The sequence below is a fragment of the Carassius gibelio genome, chromosome B2, assembly GCF_023724105.1.
Source record: "Carassius gibelio isolate Cgi1373 ecotype wild population from Czech Republic chromosome B2, carGib1.2-hapl.c, whole genome shotgun sequence".
NCBI lineage: Eukaryota > Metazoa > Chordata > Actinopteri > Cypriniformes > Cyprinidae > Carassius > Carassius gibelio.
Genome location: NC_068397.1, coordinates 21,786,679 through 21,814,419, shown reverse-complemented (window position 1 = coordinate 21,814,419; position 27,741 = coordinate 21,786,679). Strand labels below are relative to the sequence as shown.

The following is a 27,741-nucleotide window of genomic DNA, read 5'->3' as shown; positions in this document are numbered from 1 at the left end:
TAATTCGTCGTAATTACAGCTGACACATGATATCTTTAAGTATTAATGTACACATTAAAGCATTTCTATGGCTGTTGCATTCTCAAAGTCATGCTAGTGATCCAGAATGCACCTTAAAAACCATTGTGCGCTGACCAGAGATTTTCTTACAGAGGTCAGAATGGAGCAATGATCAATGCATAATCTTAATAGTACTGGACATTTAACAGCTTTAGCAAAGGATATTGGTTCAAGGCATAATGCCAGCTGTTTAAATGCATGACTTTGTAATCATGCTGCACAAGCAGTCATCAGTGTCCCCGACATGCACGTGTCTATGATTCACATCAGAAAAAACTGAAAGGTAGAACGAAAAAGTGTAATGTACAAGAAAGACTCAAATCTGCATATGAGGACATGGTTTATTTTATTAAAGGCATAGCTGATTCCAGCGTTTACAAGTGTCCATAAAGAGACAAGAACACAATAAATCAAGCCCATTATAGAGGGAGATACCCCCAACTAGATTCCCTGACAAAATCCTCTAAAAACAAAAAAAAACAAAACTTGACTGGATATCTCCCTCATCCAAAATACAAGGCATTCTGAAAGATGGATTTCATGCAGAATCAGTGGGAGACTAGAATTTAGGGTTGGGACAAACTTTCTTAGTGCTAAATTGAATGTAAAAGCTGGCTGTTATATTTTCTTTTAGCTTTACTATTGGAATGTTATATTACGGCCCAGAGGTGCAAGGCTGTTGTCCTGTGATCAGCATTGTAATGTACATCACTACAGAAGCCACAGTTAAAGATGGATACTGGACAGCAGGGAAAAATCCACATTTACAATGCAGGGTACCGGGAAAAAGCACACTCACACAAGACTGTGCACCACAGGTCCATCCAAAATAAAAGAATGTTAGGCATCCACAGATTCTGAAACTCCTTGCTGAACAATTCGAAAAAGGAAAACAAAAGATGAACAAAACGGGGCACGCAGCTCCCACTGAAAACTTGTTTTTCTTCTGCAATTGATATTTTGACCTAACTCTTAAGGTTCCATTTAGTTATTTATTTCTCTATTTTTAATACAATTTTAAATGCAACAAGAGAAGCACAAACACACGGCAAATAGACACATCATTTAATGTTAGTCTTTAATAAAATGTTCTCTACTCAAAAATAAAAACACACTTTATTCTCATCATACAAGAGAGTACGTCTTTCATATAACCTTCGCCGAACAAAAACATCTTACATAACCAGGAAGAAATAACCACGGTGAACGCTTTATTGATATTTCGGCCTCTCCAACACAAACCCCTGGCCCCAGAACATCTCTACCAAACAGTGGCAACCACAAAACTTCTCGAAGGCCTACTCAGTGCTATATCCTCTACTGAAAAGAGAACGGTTAAGTTTTCAAAACGACATTTGCTTTTAATATCGAAGAAATCAGGGTCAGGGTGGCTACGATGACCTGACCATTTTCTAGCTTGAGAATCACAGCCATGTAATGCTAACCCCAGGCAACCGATGACATACGTTACAAGATGTCAGAACGAAGCAGTAATCAGGCTCGATGCTCTTCCGCAGAGACGACTTTTTAGTGCTAAGTGCAATGGGAGCGGAAGTGACCTTTCGGAAGTACGTTATTCTGTGGTTTTAACAGTGGCTGTGGAGATTGTACCTGGAAGGAGAACAATTCAATGGCTGTGAGATTGCTGTGGGAAAACGGGCTTCTTCGGTTTGTGTCCCGAGCTAACAGCGCTACAGCTATACCTGTTCGCCTCATTCCAATAGTGCCGACCATGATCGCGATGCTAACGATTCCTTAAAACAAAAATAAAGAAAGAACAACAAAAGGAAGCGAGAAAACACAGAGCAGGCACAAAGAGAGCTGATAAAACGATTAATAAAAAGGCTGAACATGAACTAAAGAAGCCATTATGCATTTAAGCTAGAGAATAAAGAAATGAGGAGAGGAGGGAGGCACACATTTATATCGAATGAACTCCCCCCGTCAGCAGTAAACTATTGAACATATTTAAGGAATAATATTTCAGAGAGCTAAAACTGCTACAGAACAAGTCACAAAATACAGTATTGTTAATAATTGCAGTCTCTATCGCAGCTAATGATACTACATCCTACATATATAGTCTAACCCCCAACTCTGCTTGATACTGATCGAGTTTAATGTCGCTATGAGCTTCATAATGGTTCGAACTTTAGAGACGTTCCCTGTCCCGTTCTGCAAACTCTTCTTACAAATCAACAGACTGTACATGACAACACCATGATCCATGCCTGTGTCAATCTAAGTCCTAATATCTGAGCACGTTCACGCCGTCCGCATTATCCTTCATTTATAGAATTTGTTTTTCATTTTTTTTAATGCTGAACACAGCGACAGGAATCCCTCTGAGAAAATGAATTCAGACTTGGAATAAAACACAAAACCAGTCCTCCTTTCTTTTTTTGTCCCTCGTAACACCACGTCTGCTGTCAATAAACATCCCTTTCTGACACGCACGCACCCTTAACTCCTTAACGTGTGGCGTGCCGGTCACACAGAGCGATTTAAGCAGGTGGCATAAGGGTGTCTAGTCCAGAGTCTTAAGTCCAGATGAGACAGGAGAATGACCTTTGACCCCTAGAGGAAGCGAGGTGGCAATCAGAGAGAGTTTGTCCCCCTCCGAGTCAGTGTTCTGCAGCGGCTACGTGCTGAGCAGCGTGACAGGTCAGGTGCTTGCACGCTCTCACAGGGAGAGAGACAGACAGAGTGAGTGAGAGAGATAGAGGAGAGGAGTGGGCTGCACGTCCCTCGACGGTCAGGCGAGCGGTCCGTTTTGAGCCTGCCGCATCACATCGTTCGCCGTCTCCAGCCTCCACGCGCAGGTAATGCCGGAAATTTCCGATTGGAGCTTGTGGTGTTTCACCTCTTCGGTTGAATCATGTTTCACACAAGTGTGTCTACCCGTGGACTCTCAGTGTGGCGGATTCATGTTGCCGTGGCCGCGCTGCTGCTTCTGTTTCTGCTGCATCAGGAGCTGCTCCAGAGCAGACGGACCGGGCTGCATCATAGAGCTCGACCAGATTGACTGCAGAAAGAGGGGTAGAAGATAAGGAATGTCGAGACTGAAGGAAAAACAGCGAAAATACATGTCGTTGCACATCAGCAGGCTAGAACGACGGCAGAGAGTAGAAAACTGTACAACACTACAATACTGAAAAGAATATCCCGTGCTACCTTGAAACTGTCAAGGAGGACAGTAGAGGAGTCCTCCATTGGCATGTCCTGGGCCGCCCAGCTGCTGGTTTGTGCCCCCTGGTGCCAGCTGTTGGTATCTGGCACAGAGGAGGACGAGGCAGACTGCAGGTAGTCCAACCCAAAGCTGCTCACACCTGAAGACAGTCATACCAACAATAAATTAACAAATCAATCAATAAAAAATAAAAACAGACTTGTACTTTAGCAAATTCTCGATTCAGTAATCCTGCCATTTTTAAAGATAGAGAAGTATGAATATAAAGAAAGTAAGCACCACAACCAACAGTGCAGCCTGACAGTTGACAAACTGATCAGCCAGTGCTAATAATAAAAGCTGACCACTAGAAGAGACACAGTATGGGAACTACCAGCATTACCAGACTTATCAGCCTTCCAGCGATCGTTTCCCCGGCGGTCTCTGCTGTCAGGCGTCCCGATAGGGCCGAAGTTGGAGATGGGTAGGGAGCTGTGGCTGTGGGTGGGTGGGGATGAAGGCAGACTGCTTGGGTTAGAAGAGTGAGGGGACTGACTGGCTGGTGTAGAGTGATCTATAACAAAAGATAGGAACTGATTATTAACAAATCGATGCTGGTAGTTGTCTTCAGCACAATCTAAAATAATAGCTATGAACAATGTCATTATTCTATGATATCTGTTAGTCAGTCAAAATCACAATATGGTACCTGAGCTGGCAGGAAGGGAGGGGGACCATGGAGTTCCTTCAAACAGGGAGTAGAGTGAAGGCTCCTGGTGCATCATGGGTACATCATGCTTAGACGCAGGAGCCATATTTTTTCCATAGGCCTCGCTAAAAATGCTGTTGTTCTGGTAGGAGCTCTCCTGTATCCAAAAATAATTTAGGTAAATAATTTAGGTAAATAATTTAGGTTTTTTAGTACTATATGTTATTGGCCTTTTACAATTGATAGATATAGTAGGGAGAGGATAGAAAAAGGGGAGAATGATTTTGAATGGACAGATTCTAACTTGGTTATTTTATCTCATAATGAGTTTACCAGTTTGTTCAGAAAAAAAAATAAAAGATATTTTTATTTTCATTACTAGTCAAAGCATGACTGGAAAGTAAAAATAGAGCAACTTCCAGCCCAGCAAATACAAAATCTGGTTATGTTTTGAATGAAAACACTGCCACCTGGTGACTTGATCTATAATGCAAGTGAGGACTAAAATGTTTGAGAAAGAGTAAAGCAGCTTTACCTGAATGGAAAATCGGGGGAGAAGAGAGGACTGGCCAATCACATCAGCTCCACTGTCTAGTCGTGACTGATTTGGCAACTACAGAAGAAGAGATGCACAAAAGATGAGAACTCTGCAACAGACATGCAAGTTCAAACATCTCAGACATTTCCAGCAGACCAAAGCACCATTGGACACATTAGAATGAATCTGACTTTTACTATATTTTTAAATTATTTTAATAGTCAACAATTCCATGTTAATAATTTGAATATGAACAACCTCTTTCAATATGGCTTAAAACATATCCCAGGATGCAGCTCATGTATCCCATACATGTCTTGTTCCTTAGTTTCAATGACTTTTCTTACATGCTTATTCTCATACGTAGAAAATGGTAATAATTATTGAGTAGGTATGTCCTTTAAACTGGTACTGTACACAGGAACCCGATTTTATTTTTTTTATACACAGAAGCCTATATGAAATCTCAATATTCTCTCCCGCCTGACAACATGATAGGAGGAGAACTACATACAAACATGTTCCTTCCAGGAGCAGAATTAAGAGGGCCAGCCAAGGCCTGGTAGAAATCATGAGGTTTAGTAAAAAGCAATTCCTCCTCCTCCTCAAAGTCCGCCAGAGTCTTTAACAGGTCTGGGGGCAGAAGAGGGGAGCTCTTGTTGTCCTAGTGAGAGACGAGGCACAAAGGGGAAGGAGAGAGCGAGAAAGAGAGAGAGAGGGAGAGAGAGGAAAAAGGGATGTGAGAAACAGGATGTAAGAAAATAGGAAGCGGCCTGTTATAGCTATCTGAGAGAAAAACAGCAGTCTGTGAAGATCAGTGCGATTCTCAACCTGACATCTGTACACGACCTGATGATGAAGCTGTTTGACTTACTCAAATGTAAATAAGTGTTTAAAACACCACATAACAAAATACTTCACGGCAGTTAAAGGTGGAAACGTGAAAGAAGAGATGAAAAATTAGAAAGCATGCACATCTAAACAACTGCTAAGATCAAGTTTCAATAAAACCAAACATGGCTGCAAATGATACCCAGCTTATTCCGGGAAAACCCATAATAATCATAGTCATAACAGATGTACAGACGTTAAGCCTGGAGGAACCAGAAGCAAGTGCAAGGAATTGACTGAGAATAAGGACTGTTAGGAAAGGAATGCTTGCTTACTGCTTGGGGATCACTGCACCAAGCAGTACACTGTTAATAAATAAGTCGAACATTATGAAATTACAAATGTTTAAAATATTTATGAACTGTATTGCATGCTTGAACTCATGTTGTATGTTTTTAATTCATGAATGATGAAAGTAATAAAAATCTCAACTTTTTAAAAATGTATTAACATCTGGCAATCTGAAATAAAGTCCATAGAACCAATTTCCCAGCTTACACTTTGTCTTTTCTGATGATCCGTTACACTCAGACATGGATCTGCATCACAACACTGACCTTACCGACCTTATACTTTTGAATGGCAGTTTATGCAAATGAATGAATAAATATTAACAGAAATATTTATACAATATTAAGGTTTCTATTGTTATTATAAGTTATATTACATTATATTAAGCCTGACACTCGTTTCTTTCTTTCTTTTTTTTTTTTTTTTAACATACTACAACTGTCTAAACAGAGAAGACAAAGAATGCTAACTTCGTATGGAGGGCCTCTGGGCATGTTCTCCTGGTCGGGGCAGAAGACTCCAGGCTGACGTTTGGCCATTCTGTCCCCTATTCCACTCCTGCCCTCTCCTCCCATGTGGTAAGAAGGCTCCCAATAGAAATCTTGCATTCTGACCTCCGGAAACTTCATCTTCTTGTCCATGCTGGGCTGAGGGGGCTGCATGCTCATGGGGTGTTGTTCAAAGAGTTTCATTGGGTCTTGGGTGGGCATGAAGAAAGGCTGTTTGACTGGCATCTGCATGGGCATCTTCTGCATGGTGGGCTGAGTTTGGTGCTGGTTCCACATTTGACCAGGCTGTTCAGCCACCTGCATGTAAGACTGCAAGGACAAAATAAAAATGGAGAAAATAGCGAGGTCAGCAACAACATCCAAGTTTCTAAGTAGTCTCCATGGTAATCGGACTGAACCTCACCACCACAAGAGCCAATGAAATGGGCATAATAAGCCAAAACAAAAATGGCATGGTTACTTAATTCATTCAATACCCCTTGCTTAAAATAAAGGAGTGACATTACCTGTTGCATGCTGTGATGATGTGGCGGACTTTTACCAAGCTGAGAGCTCTGTTTTGTGGGCGACTGCTGCTGCTGCTGTTGTTGTTGCTGTACTTGAAGCTGCACAGATTGTTGCAAGGCCTGTTGGGATGGCTGTGTCTGCTGAGGCTGTGGAGGGCCTTGGTTTAGGGCTCCAGGGCCTGAGGGCCTCTGCTGGCTGTAGGGAATGTGTGAGGGTTTCCCTGTCTGCACTGGATTGGCAGATTGAGGGTGGGAAGCAGTCTGGAGGAAGGGTGCAGGTACGGATACACCTGTGGGGAAGGTAAATCCCGGGCTCATGGAGAATGCCACAGGAGGAGGGATCACGTATGCTGGCGGGGGGAAACCTGAAGGAGGAAAAGCACAAAAAATGAGGAAGTGAGCACTGACTGTACAGCACACGTGTTAGTAATGTTCAGGTATGGCATGTAGAAAAGTGTCTGGGGGTACCTGGTCTGCTGGGCAGAGGGGGGAAAGCTCCTGGGTGGTGGATTGGGATAAACTGTGAAGAGCATGTGGTTTGTGTCTGTGTGACTGGAGTCTTCCTCGCCTCTGACACTGGAGTCTTCCTCATCTCTGTCTGAGTCTTCACCTTGCAGCAAATCAAAGAGGAGTTTACACATTTGAAAAAGAGCTACAGCAAAATGAGGCCGTTTCTTTTGCAAGTCTCACCTGTTTCCCAGCATCCGCTGTTTTATCAAGACTGGTTTTCTTCACCTCGCTCTTTCTTTTGCCCTCTTTCTTCGGTTCGTTCTTCCCTTGTATTCCATTTCCTTTATTAAATCCAGCTTTGTCCTTCCCTGCATCCCTCTGGTGCTGGTTCCGGTTCGGTTCTCTACTCTGCTCTCGAGGTTTGATGTTCTCTTTGAAGGTGACCACAGGTCTCTCACTGCCATCCAGCCCACTGTTCTGGTTCTTTCCGGCCGAGAGGACCGACTTTAGGCCCTGTGTGCTGTCGTTAGGCATCAGCTCACCATTAGATGACTCCTGGAGGACAGGTGTGTCTTTTTCCAGTGGCTCTTCCACCACCACCTCCGGGATATCAGTGATGAAGAGCAGAAGGCCATCACTTATGCGACACTGGATCAATCTGTTGGTGCCAAAAGTAAAAATTTAGTTTTTGTACACCACAACCTGATGAAAAAAATTCAAATAGGTGTGATAAGCTAAGAAAATAAAAATAAGAAAACCAAACACAAAGCCAGAAAAGAGAAATGGACATTACAGAAAAAGTTATGTCAAGAATAGTAAAACCGGCAAATTAAAGCAAAAAAAAAAAAAAAAAAAAAAAAAAAAAAAAAAGGCAAAGCAAAGAAACCAAAAAAAGTAGAAAAATTATAAATGATTTACTTTTTAAAGCATATTTTACAGCTGGGAGGAATTATGCAGGTGACAGACTTTAGGAAAGTCCAAGAAAGTCCAAGAAAGAATGAAATGAAAATGAAAGAACGACTCACTGTGGTTGGTTGTCAGCCACCCACTTGCCCAGGCTGATGAGTCTCTGGTGTCGGGCATGAATTAACAAGCTCTCTTTGCCAATCACAACACCCTGATGCCCTTTAGAGAAGTCTAGCATTCTGAAATCAATGAACAACAGCCTTCAGAGATCATATACAGCTAAAATAGTCATGTGTGTGTAATGACTTAAAACAAGAACAACTGCAATCAATTAATCTTGAAGAATTACCGCAGAGCAGGCCGAAGGGCCAGAAATCCTTGCAATTCAAACTCCTCCGGCAGTGGAATCACTGTAAAACAAACAATCATGACCATAAAGTGAAAGAAAAGAAACCTTCATGAGCAGAAAGCATGTGATGCAGTGCTCGCTACCTGACGAATCTGACACATCCTCCTCCTTTGGCTGAAAGCTGTTCAGAATGGACACCAGCCATGGCCAGATGCTGTGAGATGCCAAAGATTTGTCATTTTAACAAATACCTCAAAATCTTGGCTCAGGCAGAACCATTTTAAAAGTCAAAAACAGACATGCTGTGTAATGGATTGTGGGTAGTTGGTGGGATTATCCAAATTGTGGATAAAAGTCTAAGAAACCACCACAAATTCCCCATCAAACGCAAACATATTAAAATGCTAAATCAACTAGCTTCAGTTTTGAAACTGAAATGAAACCTACATATACAAATAGTGTTCAGTATAATAATGGAAGGAAAAGAGAAAGCCTTTCTTACTACTGTCGCTTGTCCATGGGACTTTCATTAAACACACTCGGTCGAAGCCTCAGCCAATCCAGAGACACTTTGATGGCAGGAAGAGGGCACTCTCCCATGATCTCCTCTCGGTTCTTATTGAGTAAAGCTCGGCTTAGCATCACGCCCAGAAAAGACACTAGAAAAAGACAGTTACATTACAACATTGCACCAACTAGGGTTACATGTTTTATTCGGAGGATCCATCACAGCATTTTACTAATTTTACAAAATAAGATCATCATTTAAATTTTCTTCAGTATGACATACTGAAGAGGCCGAGGAGCTGGATCCAGCTGATCTGCTCGTCTGAGCTGTAGCTGTGCTCATCTGCCTCATTGCTGAGGTCTCGGAGGTGGTGCAGTTCAAACAGGTTTATCACTGTGATGTGGACCAGCTGCTGGGAGCTGAAGGCTTTCTGCAGAATCAGCCTCTGTGGAGCGAATTAGTAAGGAGAGTAATGAGAATGTAAATTCAAACTAAGAAAGACTAATGAAACAGAAATCTGTCGAATAACTGCCACCTTAAGTTAATGGGGAAAAATGACATCAAGTGCTGCAGCTGGTGGTTTTGGACTTACCTGGAACTGCTCCTCTAATTTCTCTCTCAGGGTGTTCAACTTATCCAAGCTTTTGCAGAGATAAACATGGCCATGGAACTTGATGAAGGCCTTAATAAAATCAGACACGCTCCATTTTGTTTTGACCTCATCACGGCTGTGGGTTAAAGAGACACAGGAGAATTAAGCACTGCTTTCATATTTGCATATGATAATGTGAGCAAAGGATTATGATCTTATGAATGTAAATATTCGGACCTCTCAAGGGCCTTGGAAAGAGCTTTCTGTAGGTTGGTGGAAGCAGCAGGAAAGGGGAATTTGACAGCAATGCTCCTGCAGTAGTAGAAGATTGTTGTGAGGTGGTCTCCTTTGGAGGAAGCCAGGATGGCCAGTTGATTGTAAGGTTGACCTGGAAGCAGAGGGGGAGGATTAAATTTTTTAATTCAAAAGTGTCAAATGTCAGTGGTGTGCTTGAGAAGGTGAAAACAAACAGATACCAACCATTTGAGGGAACAAGTTGAGCTGCATGTCTATAATACGACTCAGCCTGGCTGGTTTGGTTCCGATAACGTGCTGTGGATTGCCAAAAATAAACCACAACCAATTAAACCGTCCCATGCATTGCACTATTATCAATTTATATGTTTCTAAATATTTCTTATTCATAAAAGCAGCAAAACGGTCTGCTGGTGTTCTTCACAATCTAGCTACAAAAAAGCAAGCAATATGTCCTGAGTGAGCTCACCAATATCTCCAAGATGAACAAGACAGTGCTGGCAGATGTAGGAACAGGAGCTGGGTTGGGGCTTCACTATGGCGCTGGTGCTGCTCTGTTTATTGCTGATGATGCCAAGCTGAGATGATTTCACACGGCAAGGTAAGTCCACATTAAATACCGTGCACAGCTCCTGCAACAGCTGAGAATCCGAAAGGAGATTTTTTTTAAATATATATAAAAAAGGCACTACACCTCTGCCCTCCAGAACAGGTTCTGGTACAGAATGTGAATGGTTTCATTTACTACTCACATACTGAAGCTCGTAAAACCGGTATAATATTGTAAGTTTCATGATTTCAATAAGCTAGACATGCTTTTTGTTGAATAAAATTTAATTTAACCATTAAAAAACGATCTGCTGTTTAGCTAACCATTAAATACTGAATCCAGAAATTAATAAAAAAAAAAAAAAAAAAAGGAATTTGTGGAAAAATAAAACCAATTTCATAGGCCCTACTTTAACAAAGAACAGCAGACTGGCATAACAATTGCTCATGTGACATCAAGCTTGTGGTTGTTTCAGCCACAATCTGCTTAACAATGAGCACTGTACAATAACGAAGCTTACTTGTGTGTAGAATCCACTAGCTGCCTCAAGAAACAGGGAGAGATTGGCCTGTACTTCACTTCGATTGGGGTTGGCCCGGTTCTTAGCTTGACTCTGTAGTGTGGTTATTTGATTCTTAAAAGCATGGTTCCAGCTGAAACAAAAGCGAGATCAGTGTCAACCAGATATTTTCCATATCAGATGCACGTCAGCTATCCACAGAATTATTACAGGTATTCTTACAGATCTTGTTCCACTTTCTTGTCCAGGGCGTACTCCAGGTCCGTAACCAGCATTTTCTGGTACAAGTCCTGAAGAGCCTGCCGTGATGTCCAGACCTCCGCGGCACCTAGCTTTGAATCTGCATGACACGAGGAGTGGAACATGTTAAACAGCTAATTCTGCAGCCGCACTGTATAATGTGACTAACTGTGTCTAACAGCGCCTTTCTGTTCATTTGGAGAAAGATCTGCACGTCTTAGAAACCGCATTCAATACCATGGTTACCAGAGTGACAGGGATAAGATGACAAATACAAGATACAGCAGAAGACTCCAAGCAAGCTAATACATCAGATCAATAATTCTAATAATTTGTGCAACTTTTAACCATTGCAGCTTTTATATTAATATTTTAAAGATGACACATTAGATAAACACCTCAAAACACCATGCGTAGAGACTAAAAGACACTGACAAATGTTTAAAATCCTAATAAAATGGCCTAAACTAGCACATACCTGTCATGTCAGCCTTCAGGGCCTCTGCCTGCCTGCTCAAAAAAAAGAAATGAATATGTTAATGAGGAGTTGATTGAAGAGAGAATCATTGGACAAGGTCTGGTGAACACATTTCTGGAAAGACCAAGACAGCATCACAGTTCAGGGTCTTCATTCTAATATATTCTCAAACTAGAGAATTTGTTATTGGTCAAGCACATCGTTCAAGTGATGAGTGATGACAGAGAGCAAATTTAAGGCAATGCCATTGGTTTAATTAATAAAAATGTTGCCAATCATAATATCGTCAGGTTTTTTTTTAGTGGTGAGCATGTATGATTACATAATAGTTTTTTTTTTTTTTTTTATGCAGCAAAAAGTCTGATGATGGTTTACATATTTGTGACCCTGGACCACAAAACCAGTCATAAGTCACATGGGTGTATTTGTAGCAACAGCCAACAATACACTGTATGATTCAAAATTAATGATTTATCTTCTATAAAAAAAATCATTAGGATATTAAGTAAAGATCATGTTCCATGAAGATATTTTGTACAATTCCAACCGTAAATCTATCAAAAATTAATTTTTGATTAGTAACGTATTGCTGTGAGGACTTCATTTGGAGAAAGAAGATTTTCTCAGCCAAATATTGTCCTATCCTAATAATCCATACATCAAAGGAAAGCTTATTTATTCAACTTTGATATGTTTTGTGCCAGGGTTACATTTATTTATTTGCCCTGCCAACATTTTCAAAATGATTTTGAATATATTGTTTAAAGTTTTATATTTTCATTACGGATGCAACGATAAAAAAATTTTTTTAAGAATACTGAAGATTCAGAGTATCTGCCAATACCAGCAGTTTTTTTTTTTAAATCAATGTAGAATTTCTATACTTCTGTGTGTTGACCTGATCATCACTCTTATATGCGTTAAACACAATCTGCTAAATACAACTTGATTTTAATGAAAAATAAATGAGTATATCATCATAATCTATGACAGAAATACTATTATTTTTTTTTACAATTTTTGTTCTTTTGAACAAATAAATATATTATTATAAACTAGGTTAGTGGATCTCTATGTGCATCCAGTGAGCAGAATCATGCGCTTAAGGCAACACAGAGTAACAGCGCTCATCATAGAAAAGTTAAAACCACAAGGGAAGAGATATTGTTGCATAGTAGGGCTGCACAATATATTGTTTCAGCATCGATAAAGCGAGGTTTAATATACTGATCATTATATTTATACTGATTATTTCCTTTGAACACACAGACACGTGTCTACACCAGACGCAACAGCCACCCGTGCCACAACAGCAACACTGATTATTTATAATTTCTGTACCTAAATAATAGACTTATTTAAATATGCTTGTAATTTGTTTATTTAACTCACCAAAAATATTACCCCAATCACTGATATATATTTATTTTTAAATAGAGCCATTTAAGTCATCTGGTGATTTAATTTTTTCATATCACAATTAGGGATGTCAAATTTCGATTATTTCCATGATCGATCGTCGTTTAAATTAACGATCAATTAATCGATTAATCGTTAACCATAATACTGCAAAATGCGTCTATTGCAGGCACGCAGTCAGCGGTATGACAGGATGTGCAAAATTCACACACACACACAAAACGCTTTCTCACTTGAATTAAAGAGGTTTTAGTCTGAATAAAATGCTAGTAGCAGGATTATAAAATGAATAGATGCGATTATGATAATTTGATAAAATGAAGAGAGCGCGCCATACTTTTGAGGTCATTTTACTTTGTTGACAGTTTCCAATCCCGCACGGAGAACGCTGAACGTGCCTCTTTAAATGGTTTTGTGGTGCTCGTTGTTGTATTTTAAAGCACAATTGCAATGTTTTCAACTGACATTATTGTATAACACAGTTGCTCACAGTTGCTCACATTAATTTGATCCTGCTGGATTCTGTCCTAGAAAATGTCAGATTTTTTAAAATCCGGCATACAGCGCATTAGATCGTGACAGTGCATGCGTGCACACGAGGATGAGCGAGCGGGGCTTTGGCTAGATTTATTTGGAGGTTATTGCTCATGTCTCATTCGGCACAAATCGAAATGTTTCCATATTCGCAATGTATTTGAATGTTAAACTATTATTTATAATGTAAACTAGGCTTGTACTTAACACGCATTCGCATATAGACGGAAAAGATGATCCTCTTCATATGAGCAAAAACGTCCTTGGCATAACAGCAGAGAGGACCGGTATACTACGGTCTATTTAAACTGACCAGTGTAACCTTTTAATGTTTAGTTGACATTTTATTTTGATAATGAACAGACTGCGATGTAAGTTTGAATCGCTAGAATATACGTGTGCAGCAGGCTCCGGGGCGATCGAAACAGCTGAGACATTAAAAAAAAAAAATCTTTTCCGCAAAAGTGTTTACTTTCATTTGTGCACACTCACAATAAAAACAGAAGATTTGTGCTCTTGTAAAATAAAGCAAACAAACAGAATGCGTTGTCATCCTTTTTTTTTTTTTTTGTGAACTTATGGAGCGCCCACACTTCTGTTTTAAATCCGTTAATCTTAATTAGCCTATTTAAGACGGATATATTTCGCATAGCCTCTTTAAAAAAAAAAAAAAACATGAAAACAAATTGTTATTTTTATGTTGGGCCTATTACTTAGTAGGCTATAAATTTTCCTTAAAGCATCCCATTTTGTCCCAGGGCTTAGAACCTGTGCCCTAGTCAGGTCCATGCAGAAACTTGTGAACGATGCTCGGCGTCACCGTTTAGTGACAGCAGTGAATGCTCCAGGAAAGTGTCGGTCACAGCGCCTATTAATCGCTGTTTTGAATCCAGCAATTATTTATTTAGAAATGATAAGATCTGATTATGACAAGTGTGGTATAAAAGCTTTGTTTATTAGAGGAATAATAGGTTAACTGGAAAATGTTAGATCGCGACCATGCTTTTGGACCCCATAGTCTTCATTTACGCGGCTTTGTTCTGGTTTGCCGGTTGGTCACGAATTTCCACAAATTCAGTATATTTAGGCATCCTTTCTTTTCCTAAATCTTCATAGTCTAACCCTCTTATTTCCCAGGTTTATTTTATTATCTTTCGCTTTTAATAACTGTTTTCGCATCTCTTACTGTGGTAAACATGGGAAGGGAAATCAAAGATTTCATGAATTAAGAATTCGTTCGATTTATTAATTTGTTCCCTTATTTCACTTAAATCATGGGTTATTTAGGGAACAAAATTAATGAAACATGGACAATTGCCACATTAATAATTCGTAGGAATGAATTAACAAGTTGTAGGAATGAATAGACTACCTGTCCTGTCACTGTGTCCCGCAGCCCTGCAAAGCGCACGATATAAAACAGTTATCTGATGAAATGATTAGTAACTACATTTCTATTGCATTTAATGTTGAAGAACTTTTATGTTGTTTCTATTTTAATGTACTTTAAAGTTTAAATCACATTAAAAGCTTAATTTGTACATTGTGAATGAATGATGATGCTTTTATATATCGTCACCGTCACTCACAGCCGCTCGCACGTGTTGAGTGCGCATGAGCCGCACGCAGCCCAACATTGAATCGGTTAACCGACCATCGATAGCCTTAATCGATTGCATCTCTTATCGACAATTAATCGATCATCGATTAATCGTTGACATCCCTAATCACAATAGATCACAGAAAAACTAAATATGTGATTTTTTTTTTTTCCAGTATTGTGGAGCCCAATGCGTAGTATAAGTATAGGCCTATTAGCCTGTATATGTGCAAAAGTTTTTGGAGTCTCTTCTTTTAAAGGGTCATCGGATGCAAAATTATTTTTACATGATGTTTGACCATAAATTTGTATTGGAAGTTTGTGTACAAATCCATCCTATATTGATAGAAATCCACCCTGTGTGTTTTCTTTTTTAAATCCCCTTTCTCAAATCAAGCTGTTCTGAGATTTCTGTCAGAATAACGTAGTTCTGCACAGGCCCCTCCCACAATAGTTGATTGAGAAGGTCATCTAACCTTCGACCTGCCCTGAGTGAGTTGTCAAAAGTCTGCCATTGTGTCGACTCCAGTGCAGGGGAAGACAAGAATGTCTCCAATTAAGTGATTGAGATGTTGGATGTAATAATGAACATAGCAGTCATCATTTACTCCTGAAATTTGAGCCGATGAAAATGCAGAGGTTTAACGTTACTTTCCTTTTGAAGGGAATGCGCTGATCCCTGATCTTTCTAAATGCATCTATGATCATGCAAATCATTCGCGATCCAGCTTCATCTACCGCAGGAGCATAAGGGTTTTTAATAAATCTTTGTAAATCGTCTTTCCTGATATGTGCTAGTTAGCAAGTTTGGCGGCTGAAGTTTACAGTCTGGAAGAAAGGGGCGGGGTCAGCAGAGTTCATTAGCATTTAAAGCAACATGGATTAGAACTGTGTGCTGAAATCAAAGCAGATTTTCAAATGGTAAAAATTTAGTTTTTTACACCACCATTGAGGTATTTTAAACAAAGTATGTTAAAGACTTTTCATTAAGACCCTAAATAATCATATCGATTTGTGGAAAAAGAGCATTCGAGGACCCCTTGAATAGTTTTTAATCTCAGTTATTCTGTGCTCTTAAAGGTGCCATCTGTAATGTTTGGCAAAAAAAATCAAGTCATACTCCACATTCCATAACAGATGGGGGCAGTATGCCTCAATAAAGTGAATTGGTCTACTCTAGAGTAACAAACGAGAAACGGCATAGTCTCTGTGCTCCGCCCCTACTTTCACAACAACACTACAGCCATAGCCGAAGCCTAACTGTGCGTTCAAAACTGTGCAAAAATTGATCTTGTCGCTCTGCTCACGACGCTGCAGAAAGATTTGTGAGCGCTCAGACGCTCTAACGTAGATCGAATGCTTATTTTGTATTTAAAGCGGCCGCAAAGCAAACAAGCTTGTTGATCTCGTGCAGACTAACCACAAGGAGTTATAACCTCATTAAATATTGTTGTGATCCTTTACTTAAAATGAACAATCTCAGACACCTTGGTCCACGTATCACTTTTAATTTATTTTTTATGTCCCTGTAGGCAAACAGGGACACATCATAGATTAATACAAACGCTAAACAGCAATAATCAACCTGTCCTTTATTCTGCTTGAGAACTAATGTTCCAACTCTCAAGCATTCACCGTGAGACACACGCAGTTGACTCTTTTTACACGCCACACATCAATTTTTTCACGCACAGAAAAACCACGAAGCAAAGAGGACACAGAGACCAACAGACTAGACAGAGCAGGTTAGTTATGATACATAGGGCTGTGCAAAAAATCGAATGCGATTTTCATGCACCTCTCATCAGTAAAGACGCTCCTGTAATTAGAAGTATATCTCCAGCATGTGCATTCAGATCAGGGTTGCCAGGTTTTCACAACAAACCCTGCCCAGTTGCTTCTTAAAACTAGTCCAAAACTAGCCCAATCGCGTTTCCGGGAGGTTCCCCGATAAAAATTGCTTCCCGGGGTTAAAAAATAAATTTTTGGGAAGGGTTTCCCTGGTAAAATTAGCATTTTAGGGGGTAAATATCACATTATTGGTATTGGGATTGCTTCAAACCGCGGACATGAAAAACAACCGCAGACTTGGCAACACTGGTTCAGGTGGAGCGGCAGTAACTGCACAGAGCCTTAGTCTACCGACAACTAACACAAAATCGCTTTCAAAATCGACAAAGAATCGCCAGCGATTTTAACATCGATGTTGTGTAGATTGTCAGTGAATTACGGCTGTGTAGTAAATGCCAACCAGTGTTGCCAAGTCTGTGGTGGTTGTTTTTCATGTCCGCTGGTCACAGCGACCCCAATACAAATAACGTGATATTAAGCCCCTAAAATGCGAATTATACCAAGGCAACCCTGCTAAAAAAACCTATATTTTAACCCCAGGAAGCAATGTTTAATCGGGGAATCTTCTGGAAGCGAGATTGGGCTAGTTTTGAGAAGCAACTGGGTAGGATTTGTTGTGAAAACCTGGCAATCCTGATCTGAACACAGGAGCATCTTTACTGATGAGATGTACATGAGTAAAGACATTCACAGCCCTATATAATAAAATGGGTAACGTTAAGTTATAGCTAGCTAATTATCAATTACAAAAACATTTCTATGTTATAACTTCCCGAAAACAAATACACAAACATATAAAACAAACTTCTAGCGAAATACTAACAGCATCTAACTTGCAAGTTCTGAGTCGAACCTCATTTCTTTCAGGTCCATCAGTTGTCTCCAGCGATTAAAAGCAGTGCCGATGTTTACTCTGGTATTCTTATCAGATGCCAAGGGCTTCAGCTATCCTTCCGCTCTCTTCTCTAAACTGAAAAAGTAGTGGGCTGTACTTTCCACACGATTGACATCAGGTTCAGGTACGCCCTGCGAGTTATTCGTGTATTCGTTGCAGGTTGGTGGTTATGTCGCCCGCATACCACCTCCCACGGCCGAAACTGGTATTACAACACCTGCCGGGCCGGGGCTAGTAATGCTAATGCTAATTAAGGTTGATATCTCTGCAGCACTATAACTTGACATTTTTTTAATGACATCATCGCCCTTATTTCTTCTCATTCTTTTGATGCGTGTAGGTCATGTTATGGATATTTTTACCTCAATTTCTGCATATGGCACCTTTAAAGAGAGGTCCATATTTTTGACTAGTAACCGAACACGGTACACACTTGCGTAAGTGTAGCCAAAAGTTTACATCAACTTGAATTTAACAAGCTGAAAACTTAAAATATAGTGCTCGAAAAACTTCATGGTTTTGTGCCTTTCGTGGGGCTTAACAATTAGAGCCCGACCGATATATCGGCCGGCCGATATTATCGGCCGATATGAGCTTATTGCATTTAAATCGGCATCGGCGTTTATAACGGCCGATGAATGATGAGAAACAGTCTCATGCTTTACTCATGTTATGAGTGTTGCATAGTTTACCCACCAGAGGGAGCTCTGCAGCTCCAGAGTTGACAACAGCGCCAGAAATCCACTAGCGAAGAAAGCGATCAGCCAAGCCAGCCACGGAGATTTTTTTTTCTGTTTTGACGGTGAGTCTGTCGTTCTTCATGTGAAATGATTTAGTTCATACACTGTATATACAATGATGTGGTAGTTCTAGCTAACGGTCCTATCATTATCACTTATAAATATTCTGTAACATCACTTACAGCCGCTTAATGCATTGCTATATTAGATTAGCCACAGAGCTAATACCATGTTTATCAGTGGAAGAGTGCGAACGTTAATAAGAGGTCAAACTATAACGTTATCGTTTAACTTATTCTAAATATATCTGCAGTGTTTCCCACATAATGACCGGGTAACTGTGGCAGGGGGGCAATGACTAGAAGTTATGTTCAGCGTGCCTCGAAAAAACAACAGCTGTTATGTTATTGAATGAATTCATTAAAAATAGGTCATTGCACTTACATCAAATCACGATATGGACGAATATCTGTAAGTATTAAGCCGGAATAGTCTTTTTAAATATGAATCCTGCATGTTCTGCGTGTCTCTGTTAATGAATGGCGCAGAAGCGCCTCTTCATTCATTAAACACACGTAAGCGCATTAAGCTCGCGGTGAATTCAGCGTCTGCTGTCTCACTAAATAATCACGTGAACACATGAACAACATCTCCAGAACTGCTCTGACAGTCACTTCATGAGCATTTGACCGTTTGATTTAAGTAAAAGCAGCATCACATCACATACACAGAACTGTAAATGTACGCCAACCCGTCAAAATAAAAGTCCAGTTAAAGACTGTTGTTCAGCAGAATGTACAAAAGCCTATCATAGACTCGATTACTAAAATATTCGATAGCTACAGCCTTATGTTATTCTAACGCTAATATAGCTTCCTTTTTAGCAGGCCCCTTAAATGCTTGCTATTAACTTGATTGAAGGTTCTTCTCAAAATTGACAGCGGTGTGTTCATGACACTAACGTTAACCATTCAACTTCGACTAGATGCGTCAGAAATGATTAACCAGATAGGACATGTAAATAAATGTGAGCTGAACAAGCGCTTTTTTTATTTTATTTATTTTTATTTTTTACAGATTGTTTCAAAGCAGCTTTAAAGACATAACAGGAAAATGTTGTAATATTGTTAAATAGAAGTAGGTAATAGGTAATACCTATTGGTTGACAAATAAAATATATATATATTTCTCATTTTTGCCTATGTAGGAGATCCCTGTTTATTATAATTCTAATTCTAATGATGACACGAGTAATGATACATGGTGATATTATTAATACACATGCTTATTCTTTCTCTGTCTCTTTCTGCCCTACAGATGGCTGAAAAAGGGCATGCTGTAGCAGCAAAGTGTGGGACTACTTCTGCAAATACTTTAACTTTAGTATTATAATTTATTTACAGAACACACACAGACTGTTAAAACCAGCTTCAACTGGAAGAAAGTAAAAGTGTTAAATGTTTAAAATCAGGCTGTTTTTTTTATCATTAAAAAATATATACTTTTGATGTGCAATTGTTTAGTCATTGAGACTATAATCTAAGGCTTTTTTTTTTTTTTACATAATCTCTTCTGGAAAATGGTTTATACAGCCCACATACATAGAACAGGCAGATATTTTGCTATTGAATGTTGTGTAAGTGCAGTATATAGGAAATGGGTCTAATATCCAGTTTATTTTCAAAATCAAAATATCGGCTTATAAATCGGCTCTTTTCGAGTTAATATCGGCATCGGCCCCCAAAAAACCATATCGGTCGGGCTCTATTAACAATAACACAGAATAGTATACACATGAAATCTGATTTTGCCCCAGCAGAAATTCCCAGTATCAGATTGATGCATCATGTTCATGAAATTGTATTTTACAACAAAAAAAAATAAAATCTATAGGATCTTAATTTACAAAAACAACTTTTTTTTGATTAACACAATGCAGTCTGGGGTGTGCTATATACAGCATAGTCTGCATTAAGGGCTGTGTAAAAAATCTAACGGGCATCTCACCAGTAAAGCCAGTTCTGTGATTAGAAGTATATCTCCATCACATGCTTACAGAAGGAGCAGCATTTACTACACAGAGCCATAGTTAACTGACAAGCTACACAATATCACATTCATAATCGCAGGCAATTAATCGCAGATAATGAACACATTACTGCATAGCTTGTAGGGCTGTCACTTTTGTGAAAAAAGGATTTTCGATTTTTAAGACATAAGTGTTCATTGAATCGATTGTAAAATCGATTTTCCATGTCTAAAAAAAAAAAAGACGTTTCCTTTTTCAAAGCCAAATAACAGACGAACGTAAAGAGAGCACTGGAAACACACAAGTCAGCAATATTTCTTATTTACTGGCATTAGAGCTGTAATCGGGCCTTAAAGGGGGGGTGAAATGCTATTTCATGAATACTGAGTTTTTTACACTGTTAAAGAGTTGGATTCCAATGCTATACATGGACAAAGTTTCAAAAATTAAGTTGTACGTTTGAAGGAGTATTTTTGTTCCAAAAATACTCCTTCCGGTTTGTCACAAGTTTCGGAAAGTTTTTTTCGAGTATGGCTCTGTGTGACGTTAGATGGAGTGGAATTTCCTTATAAGGGCACTTCTGCCGGAAGAGCGCGCGCTCCCGTATAGCAGAGCACTGAGAGAGCACAGGCATTCAGTGATCAGAGCGAGAGCGTCGCGAAATGTCACAAAAGGAGTGTGTTTTTGGTTGCCAGGGCAAGACAACCCTGCACAGATTACCAAAAAAAACAGCATTAAGGGACCAGTGGATGGAGTTTATTTTACAGAGCATCAACGGAGTTGTGCAAGTGTTTTTGTTTGTTCCCTGCATTTCGAAGATGCTTGTTTTACAAACAAGGCCCAGTTTGACGCCGGATTTGCACATCGTTTATTTCTTAAGGATAATGCAGTCCCAACGAAAAAGGGTCACGATCGTGTGTTGGAACCGCATGCGGTGAGTAAAACTGCTTAAAATATCTCTGCCTCCTTGTTAGTGCGTCCCCCTCCCCTCCCGGAGACCCGGGTTCGAGCCCCGCTCGTAGCGAGTCGTTGCTGCTGCTGCTCTCGTTCAGTTTCAGCCTTCACAGCTGTCACAGCTTCCAAACGCTCTCAACACAAAAGCCTACTGGCGCTGGTGATTCTTTATAGTGATCGACCGATATTGATCTTTTATAACCGATACCGATACCGATTATTTGCATATTTATGTACCCGATAACCGATATGCAGAACCGATATTTATTTACTGTTATACTTCTGTTTATGACAATTATTACAACACAAATGAACTGAAAAAAAAACATTTTATTTATAACAATCACTCCTTCCTTGCATACAAAAAAAACTTTATATTTATACACAAATAAATAGAGGGGTCTGAGTCCAAAAAATTTAAGTGCACTGTGCAAGTGCAAGTGTCTTTGTTTTAAAATAAAAGCTTTGATGAGGTAAAAAAATAAAAACGGGTAAAAAAATAAAGCACAAAAATGATTCTAACATATTGGTGGGGGCGGGAGGGCTATTTAGGAGTGCATAGCTATTTAGTAGTGTAACTTAATACTCCCAGTTAAGCAGAACTAGGTTTTAGTGTAGAAAACAGAGTCTTTCAGCATTCTGCCCTGTAAGCCTGCTTCCTTCAAAAATTTCATGCAGTGGCCATGCATGAGGCTTCCTGATCATCAACCCAGTCAGGTGCTGAGCAATATGAACAAACTTTTATCCCGAGACTATATAAAATTAAACAGCACTTGTCAGTTGGCATTTTATGATCTAGATTCAATCTAACGTTAGATCATGAAATGCCAACTGACAAAGTGCTGTTTGACTATAATTTAATCAACCGCGATCGCGCATGGAGATAATAAATAATTAATTTCCACAAAGTGGTAGGCTATATTTATATGTGTATTAGCGAAATAATTGTTATGTAGTAAATGATAATATAATCTAGGGTGTTTAAACAAGATAATCTTGTCAAAAGTTTCATTCAGTGGCATTGCTTGAGGCTTCCTGATCATCAACCCAGGTGCTGAGCAATGAACGAACTTTTTTTCCCGAGACTATATAAAGTTAAACAGCACTTGTCAGTTGGCATTTTATGATCTAAATTTAATCTAATGTTTAATCATGAAATGCCAACTGACAAAGTGCTGTTTGATTATAACTTAATCAACCGCGATCGCGCATGGAGATAATAAATAATTAATTTCCACAAAGCGGTAGGCTATATTTATATGTGTATTAGCGAAATAATTGTTATGCAGTAAATTAAAATATAATCTAGGGTGTTTAAACAAGATAATCTTGTCAAAAGTTTCATTCAGTGGCCGTGCTTAAGCCTCCAGATCATCCGTCAGTTGCTAAGCAATATGAACAAACTTTCTCTTCTAGACTAATGGTGAGCCTATACAACAGATAGAGAATTAAATTCAACGCTTTTCAGAATCAGAATCAGAATCAGAATGAGCTTTATTGCCAGGTATGTTTACACATAGCGTACGAGGAATTTGTTTTCGTGACAGAAGCTCCGCAGTACAACAGAATAACAGCGACAGAACATAAAACACATAATAAAAGAATAAAAAAAACATTTTTTTTATTTTCAACATGCACTCATTCATGTCTGTTTTATTTAATTCATTTAAAGATACGTCTTTATTGGAGCAGGACATGACGAACACTACGTAACTCGATGAGTTCGTCTCAATTGTTTAGAAACAAGCTGCATAAATTAACTATATCAGGAATTTATGTCTCAGATCTCATTTGTGCATGTCTGTTATGTTAAATAAAGTTGATTAATTAAAGCAAACCAAGTAGAACATATACTTTACCTGTGCACTGAGTTGTTGTTGACTGATCACCTCAGACGCCCGGGCTGCAATGGCGGAAATCTCAAAACGGCCACAAGATGGCGCCGTAAATCGGCGAATCCGATATTACAAAACCGATACCCGATTATGGAAAAATGCTTAAATATCGGGAAAAATATCGGTAAACCGATACATCGGTCGATCACTAATTCTTTAGCTCCGCCCACACGTTACGCCTCCAGCCTGTCGTGTTTTTCCGGGAAAAATCGGTACAGACTATCTTTCTCTTATGAATATAATAAAACTAAAGACTTTTTGGAGTTATGAAGGATGCAGTACTACTCTATAGGTACTCAAGATTAACAGGATATTGAGTGAAAACGAGCATTTCACCCCCCCTTTAAAAGTTAGGCTTGAGGGATGAGTAATTTATACATATTTTAACAATTTATTCATAACTAACATAGACTAGGCCACTTGGAAGTTGGAATAAAGAAATAAAATAACTCCTCTGTGACATCGTAACATCTCAGCACTCTAAATAGACATAGGCTCATTTAGCCTATATTAATAGACCAACGCACCAATAAAAACTAGTCTTTCTTAATAAATTAAATTAAGATCAATTTTAAATTAAGATGGGTATTTGGCAATAACAAAATTAAGATAAAGGCTCCGCCGGATTTGCTTCGCCACTAGCAGCTGACATTTAATAAAAAAAAGAATAATGCCAACATTAGCTTATATATTCTGTCCACATTATGCATTTAAGACTCAATGAATATATAGTTATCATTTGAAAAACCTTTACTCACAGAGATTAGGCTAAGCCTACGTGTTTTTGTGGAGGAAAATGATTGAATCCACTGTAGATGTCTTCAGCGCATTCCTGCGCTCATTATTCACTCATTATTCTCATTATAAACATGGTCAAAACTTTTCCAAACCTCAGACCTTGCTTTAGTTGCTGGTGCAACCAAAACGTAATCACCAGAGGCAAGCCTCTGTTACACCTACTCAGCATCCATTTTCGCATCTTTCTCGTGCTAATGAAACTAATCGTTTACCTCACAAACCAAGCCTGCTAAGATGATATAAATTAAGCCCGAACCCGACCAAACCCAAGATCTTCAGCTCTAATTGGCATGAAGTTTCGTGCAGAATAAACAGCAACAGGAGTGCAACATTCTCGAAAAAAAAATATATGCAGAGGGAACTGTTGCCATAACATAAATGAAAAAAAAAACACTGAAGGCTTCAACCCAGCTGCATTTATGATTTAGGCAATTAGGCTGCGCGAGATTAGAGTATTACTGCCAATCTTCTACCACAAAAGCCGGTCGCTGTCAGCTGGCAATGGTGGCTCCTTTTCATAACTCCGCATCTCCTGTAAGAGGTCGCTTTCGATGTCACTGGGTCTTATAGACGCGTATTTGCTGGTATTTTCTGTCTAGCTTTCGCAACGCCTACTGCACTTTCGGAATTCTCTATTTTCTTTTTCTGCTTGTTTTTACGTTTTTAATTGTTTAATTATTTTAAAATTAATAGTGTACATATTTGGTTAAAATCTATTCCCTATTTGCATTTTCGAAACCTTTTTTGGTTGGTCTGATCGATTGTGCAATTGATTTTCGAGTGAAAAGTGACAGCTCTAATAGCTTGTCAGTGAACGACTGCTCTTTTTAGTAATTACTGCTTCATTTGAAAGCAGGTGATGAAGATTTACTACAAATCACAAAACCAGCTTTACTGATTATACGCTCATGGTAATGGCATTCAATATTTTACACAGCCCTATCTGCGAAAAGTGTTTTTGTACTGATGACATTATCAAGTAGGCTCTATCACCAAATCACACACAGAGTGCACACACATTGATTTATTAGTCTATTAAAACTCAAAATTCCAAGCATGGCAAAAATGCTTCTGTAAGTTTTCAATTTATATAGTCAAGTCTGCTTTCATTGCATCCCTAATTTATAAATACAACATGCATAAGATTTTTAGGGGAACTTGAAAACATTTTTCAAAAAGCACCAGTCTAATGTCAGAAAGCCTATGACCATACGTATGGGAACGTATACTAAATGTCACATCAAAACAGGCAGAATGAAACCATACACCTGAATCAGGTTGAATACTGTTATCTGAGCTCTAGATGAGGCTTCAGATTACATTAAAGTATAACAACATACAGCTTGTCATCAAGTACAAAACCAGAGTAGTAGTCATGTTTTCAGCTCACTGTCAGTTTGGAGCTGAAATGTGCGACTGTCATCACAGCCCCATCATTCCTTCACAACACTGACTCCTCAACAACAAACACTTCTACTCTGCACACTGATTACAACCTTCAACAACAAACACTTCTACTCTGCACACTGATTACAACCTTCCACGTTCACATGCTGGCCTGAATTTGTCATTCCCAGCCACTAAATTAATTTACAAACTCTGTCGCTCGATTCATATCACACGTTTTGAACTAACTCAAGGTTACTGAAACATGTCAGATGCAAAAACAATGACTTGCATACCAGACATTCACAAAGATAAGGTCTCTAAAAGTCTAAAGAAAACTCTTCAGAAATATGTTGATTTTATTCTGAATCTCAACGTTACCTGTCCAGATCGACGCGTGCTGGAGCTACAGCTAAAAAACGATCGAGCGACAAGACAAAAACAAGGTCAAACACGCGTATCAATCGCATAAAATAACATAACATTGTTTATATAATCAGGTATTACACGAGTTCACTATAAGCTCTTCACTGTTATATATTATTCAGCCTGAAATGAAAGGAAAAGGAAACGTGTGTACGTTGCCGCAGACCCGCCACATATGAAGCTTTGATTTTTTCGAGACAGATTTTCCAGATGATTAGTCACTCGAAACCGTATGTGACTAATGTATCGAGCATGTGTAACTGGATTTTTTTCTGACCATCCAATGGTGTGTTTGTAGCTAAAGCGGGCTAACATAGCACAGCACCTAGCATGCCCTCCCACAACAGCTTACTATGTATACACGAATTACATCGTTACATCAAGTATATATTGCGATTTGCCCGAATGTCCATCTATCAATCGTTTTTCCAATATCTGGGGCAAAACGTTGGCCACTTCTTCTTGTATTCAGTTTCGTGTCTCATTTACAAGCTAGCATGCTAACTAGCCTAGCTTCTAGCACTGACAGCCAATGCTTGTCGAACAACATTCCGATAAACCACATTCGGCCTCAGTTGATAGGAACACGGACTCGGTCGTCAGTTCGAGCCTGAGAAATCTCCGGATTTTACTCACCGTAAATATTGGGCGCAGAGGTTCATCCTGTCGGATCGCCAGTCTTTTAGAGAACGACAGGTTCACAAGCTAAATCTACACCCGGCGCCATATTGTCCATCACATTGTCATTGGTAGAAAACGGTCCAGGCAGACGTACACACAAGAGTGCGCTGAACTACGTCACAGACCCCGCCCCCTCGCTCAAGTACAGTAATTACTTTTCAGAAATATACAGCTTGTCCAAATTCAGACTGTCCATCGTAGCACAACTAAATACTTGAAAGACTAATGTGTCACACAGTTTGACCCCTTATACTTTTTTTATTGGCCTATCAACGGGTTAGGTAAAATTCTACCACCTCCAGTTCTCAAAAGTCTTGTGAACAAATCTTGTGTATGGGTTTTATTGCCTTATTTCAGTGATTTAAATTTTTTTGTTTTTTACTAACCATGCATTACTAACCAACTTTTTTTTTTTTTAAACACATATATACATTCATGTTGCTATAGGTTATTATTGTAGTCCAGTTTGTGCTGCTTACAGTGTTATCAGACTTTAGACTTTAATATGTTTGTAAAATGATGAAAAATAAATGGAACACATTCCATGGCATGTCAAAACTTCTCCAGGGACCCAAACCCCCCTCAGACCCCCAAGGAATACTGTTCCATCCTGGTGAAATTACCTGTCAAACTCAATTCTTCAGCTGAGTCCTTAGCCATCTTCAAGAAACCTCTAACTCTGGCACTCACTATTCTAATTCTATTGCATGTATTTGTTGACTTATTCGTCTAACACCTGTACTCCTTATTAGTTTTCTAACCTTAGGGTTTTTTTTTTTTTTTTTTTTTTTTTTTTTTTGTGGTTGGGATTCGAAAATCAATTCCAATTCCAGAATCGGATTAAGGTCAGGAGACAGATACTTGTTGTAAAATAAAAAATTCAGTTCTGCATATCATTTACTGTGTACGCATCTTTTATATTTAGCAGGTGAGAAGGCGTCGTTAAAAATGGATTTGTCTTTGAATAATTCATTCAAGAGATTCATTCAAAAACACTGATTCATCCAGTAAT

General features: G+C 39.1%; 1 protein-coding gene and 1 long non-coding RNA gene across 4 annotated transcripts; one reads left to right on the top strand and one right to left on the bottom strand.

Annotated features, from left to right (window-relative positions):
* Positions 1-387: 387 nt before the first annotated feature.
* LOC127951245 (nonsense-mediated mRNA decay factor SMG7) lies at positions 388-26,826 on the bottom strand. 3 transcript variants are annotated; one of them, XM_052549060.1, is made up of 23 exons: positions 26,685-26,826; positions 11,522-11,553; positions 11,026-11,143; positions 10,804-10,936; positions 10,203-10,374; positions 9,959-10,030; positions 9,716-9,866; positions 9,479-9,614; positions 9,169-9,331; positions 8,881-9,037; positions 8,522-8,592; positions 8,379-8,439; positions 8,149-8,268; positions 7,364-7,781; positions 7,142-7,277; positions 6,674-7,038; positions 6,129-6,476; positions 4,991-5,140; positions 4,474-4,551; positions 3,939-4,095; positions 3,633-3,803; positions 3,235-3,389; positions 388-3,085 (listed from the first exon to the last, which is right to left on the bottom strand). In XM_052549060.1, the coding sequence occupies exons 1-23, from the start codon at positions 26,708-26,710 to the stop codon at positions 2,972-2,974; spliced, it is 3,504 nt and encodes a 1,167-aa protein (XP_052405020.1). In that variant the 5' UTR covers positions 26,711-26,826; the 3' UTR covers positions 388-2,971. The 3 variants fall into 3 exon arrangements, with proteins under 3 accessions (XP_052405020.1, XP_052405019.1, XP_052405021.1); XM_052549059.1 differs by having other exon boundaries at positions 7,142-7,283; positions 26,685-26,825; XM_052549061.1 differs by lacking the exon at positions 4,991-5,140 and having other exon boundaries at positions 7,142-7,283; positions 26,685-26,824.
* Positions 18,365-20,071, top strand: LOC127951246 (uncharacterized). Its single transcript, XR_008152624.1, has 2 exons — positions 18,365-18,622; positions 19,878-20,071. It is a non-coding gene; the product is annotated as an uncharacterized LOC127951246 (long non-coding RNA).
* Positions 26,827-27,741: the final 915 nt, after the last annotated feature.

Excerpts from the sequence above, each read along its gene's own strand:
- LOC127951245 (XM_052549059.1), bottom strand. The coding sequence starts at position 26,710 with ATGAACCTCTGCGCCCAATATTTACG. Across the intron at positions 8,269-8,378 it reads GCCCTTCGGCCTGCTCTGCG|AATGCTAGACTTCTCTAAAG; the intron begins GTAATTCTTCAA and ends CATTGATTTCAG. Across the intron at positions 5,141-6,128 it reads CCAGAGGCCCTCCATACGAA|GACAACAAGAGCTCCCCTCT; the intron begins GTTAGCATTCTT and ends GTCTCTCACTAG.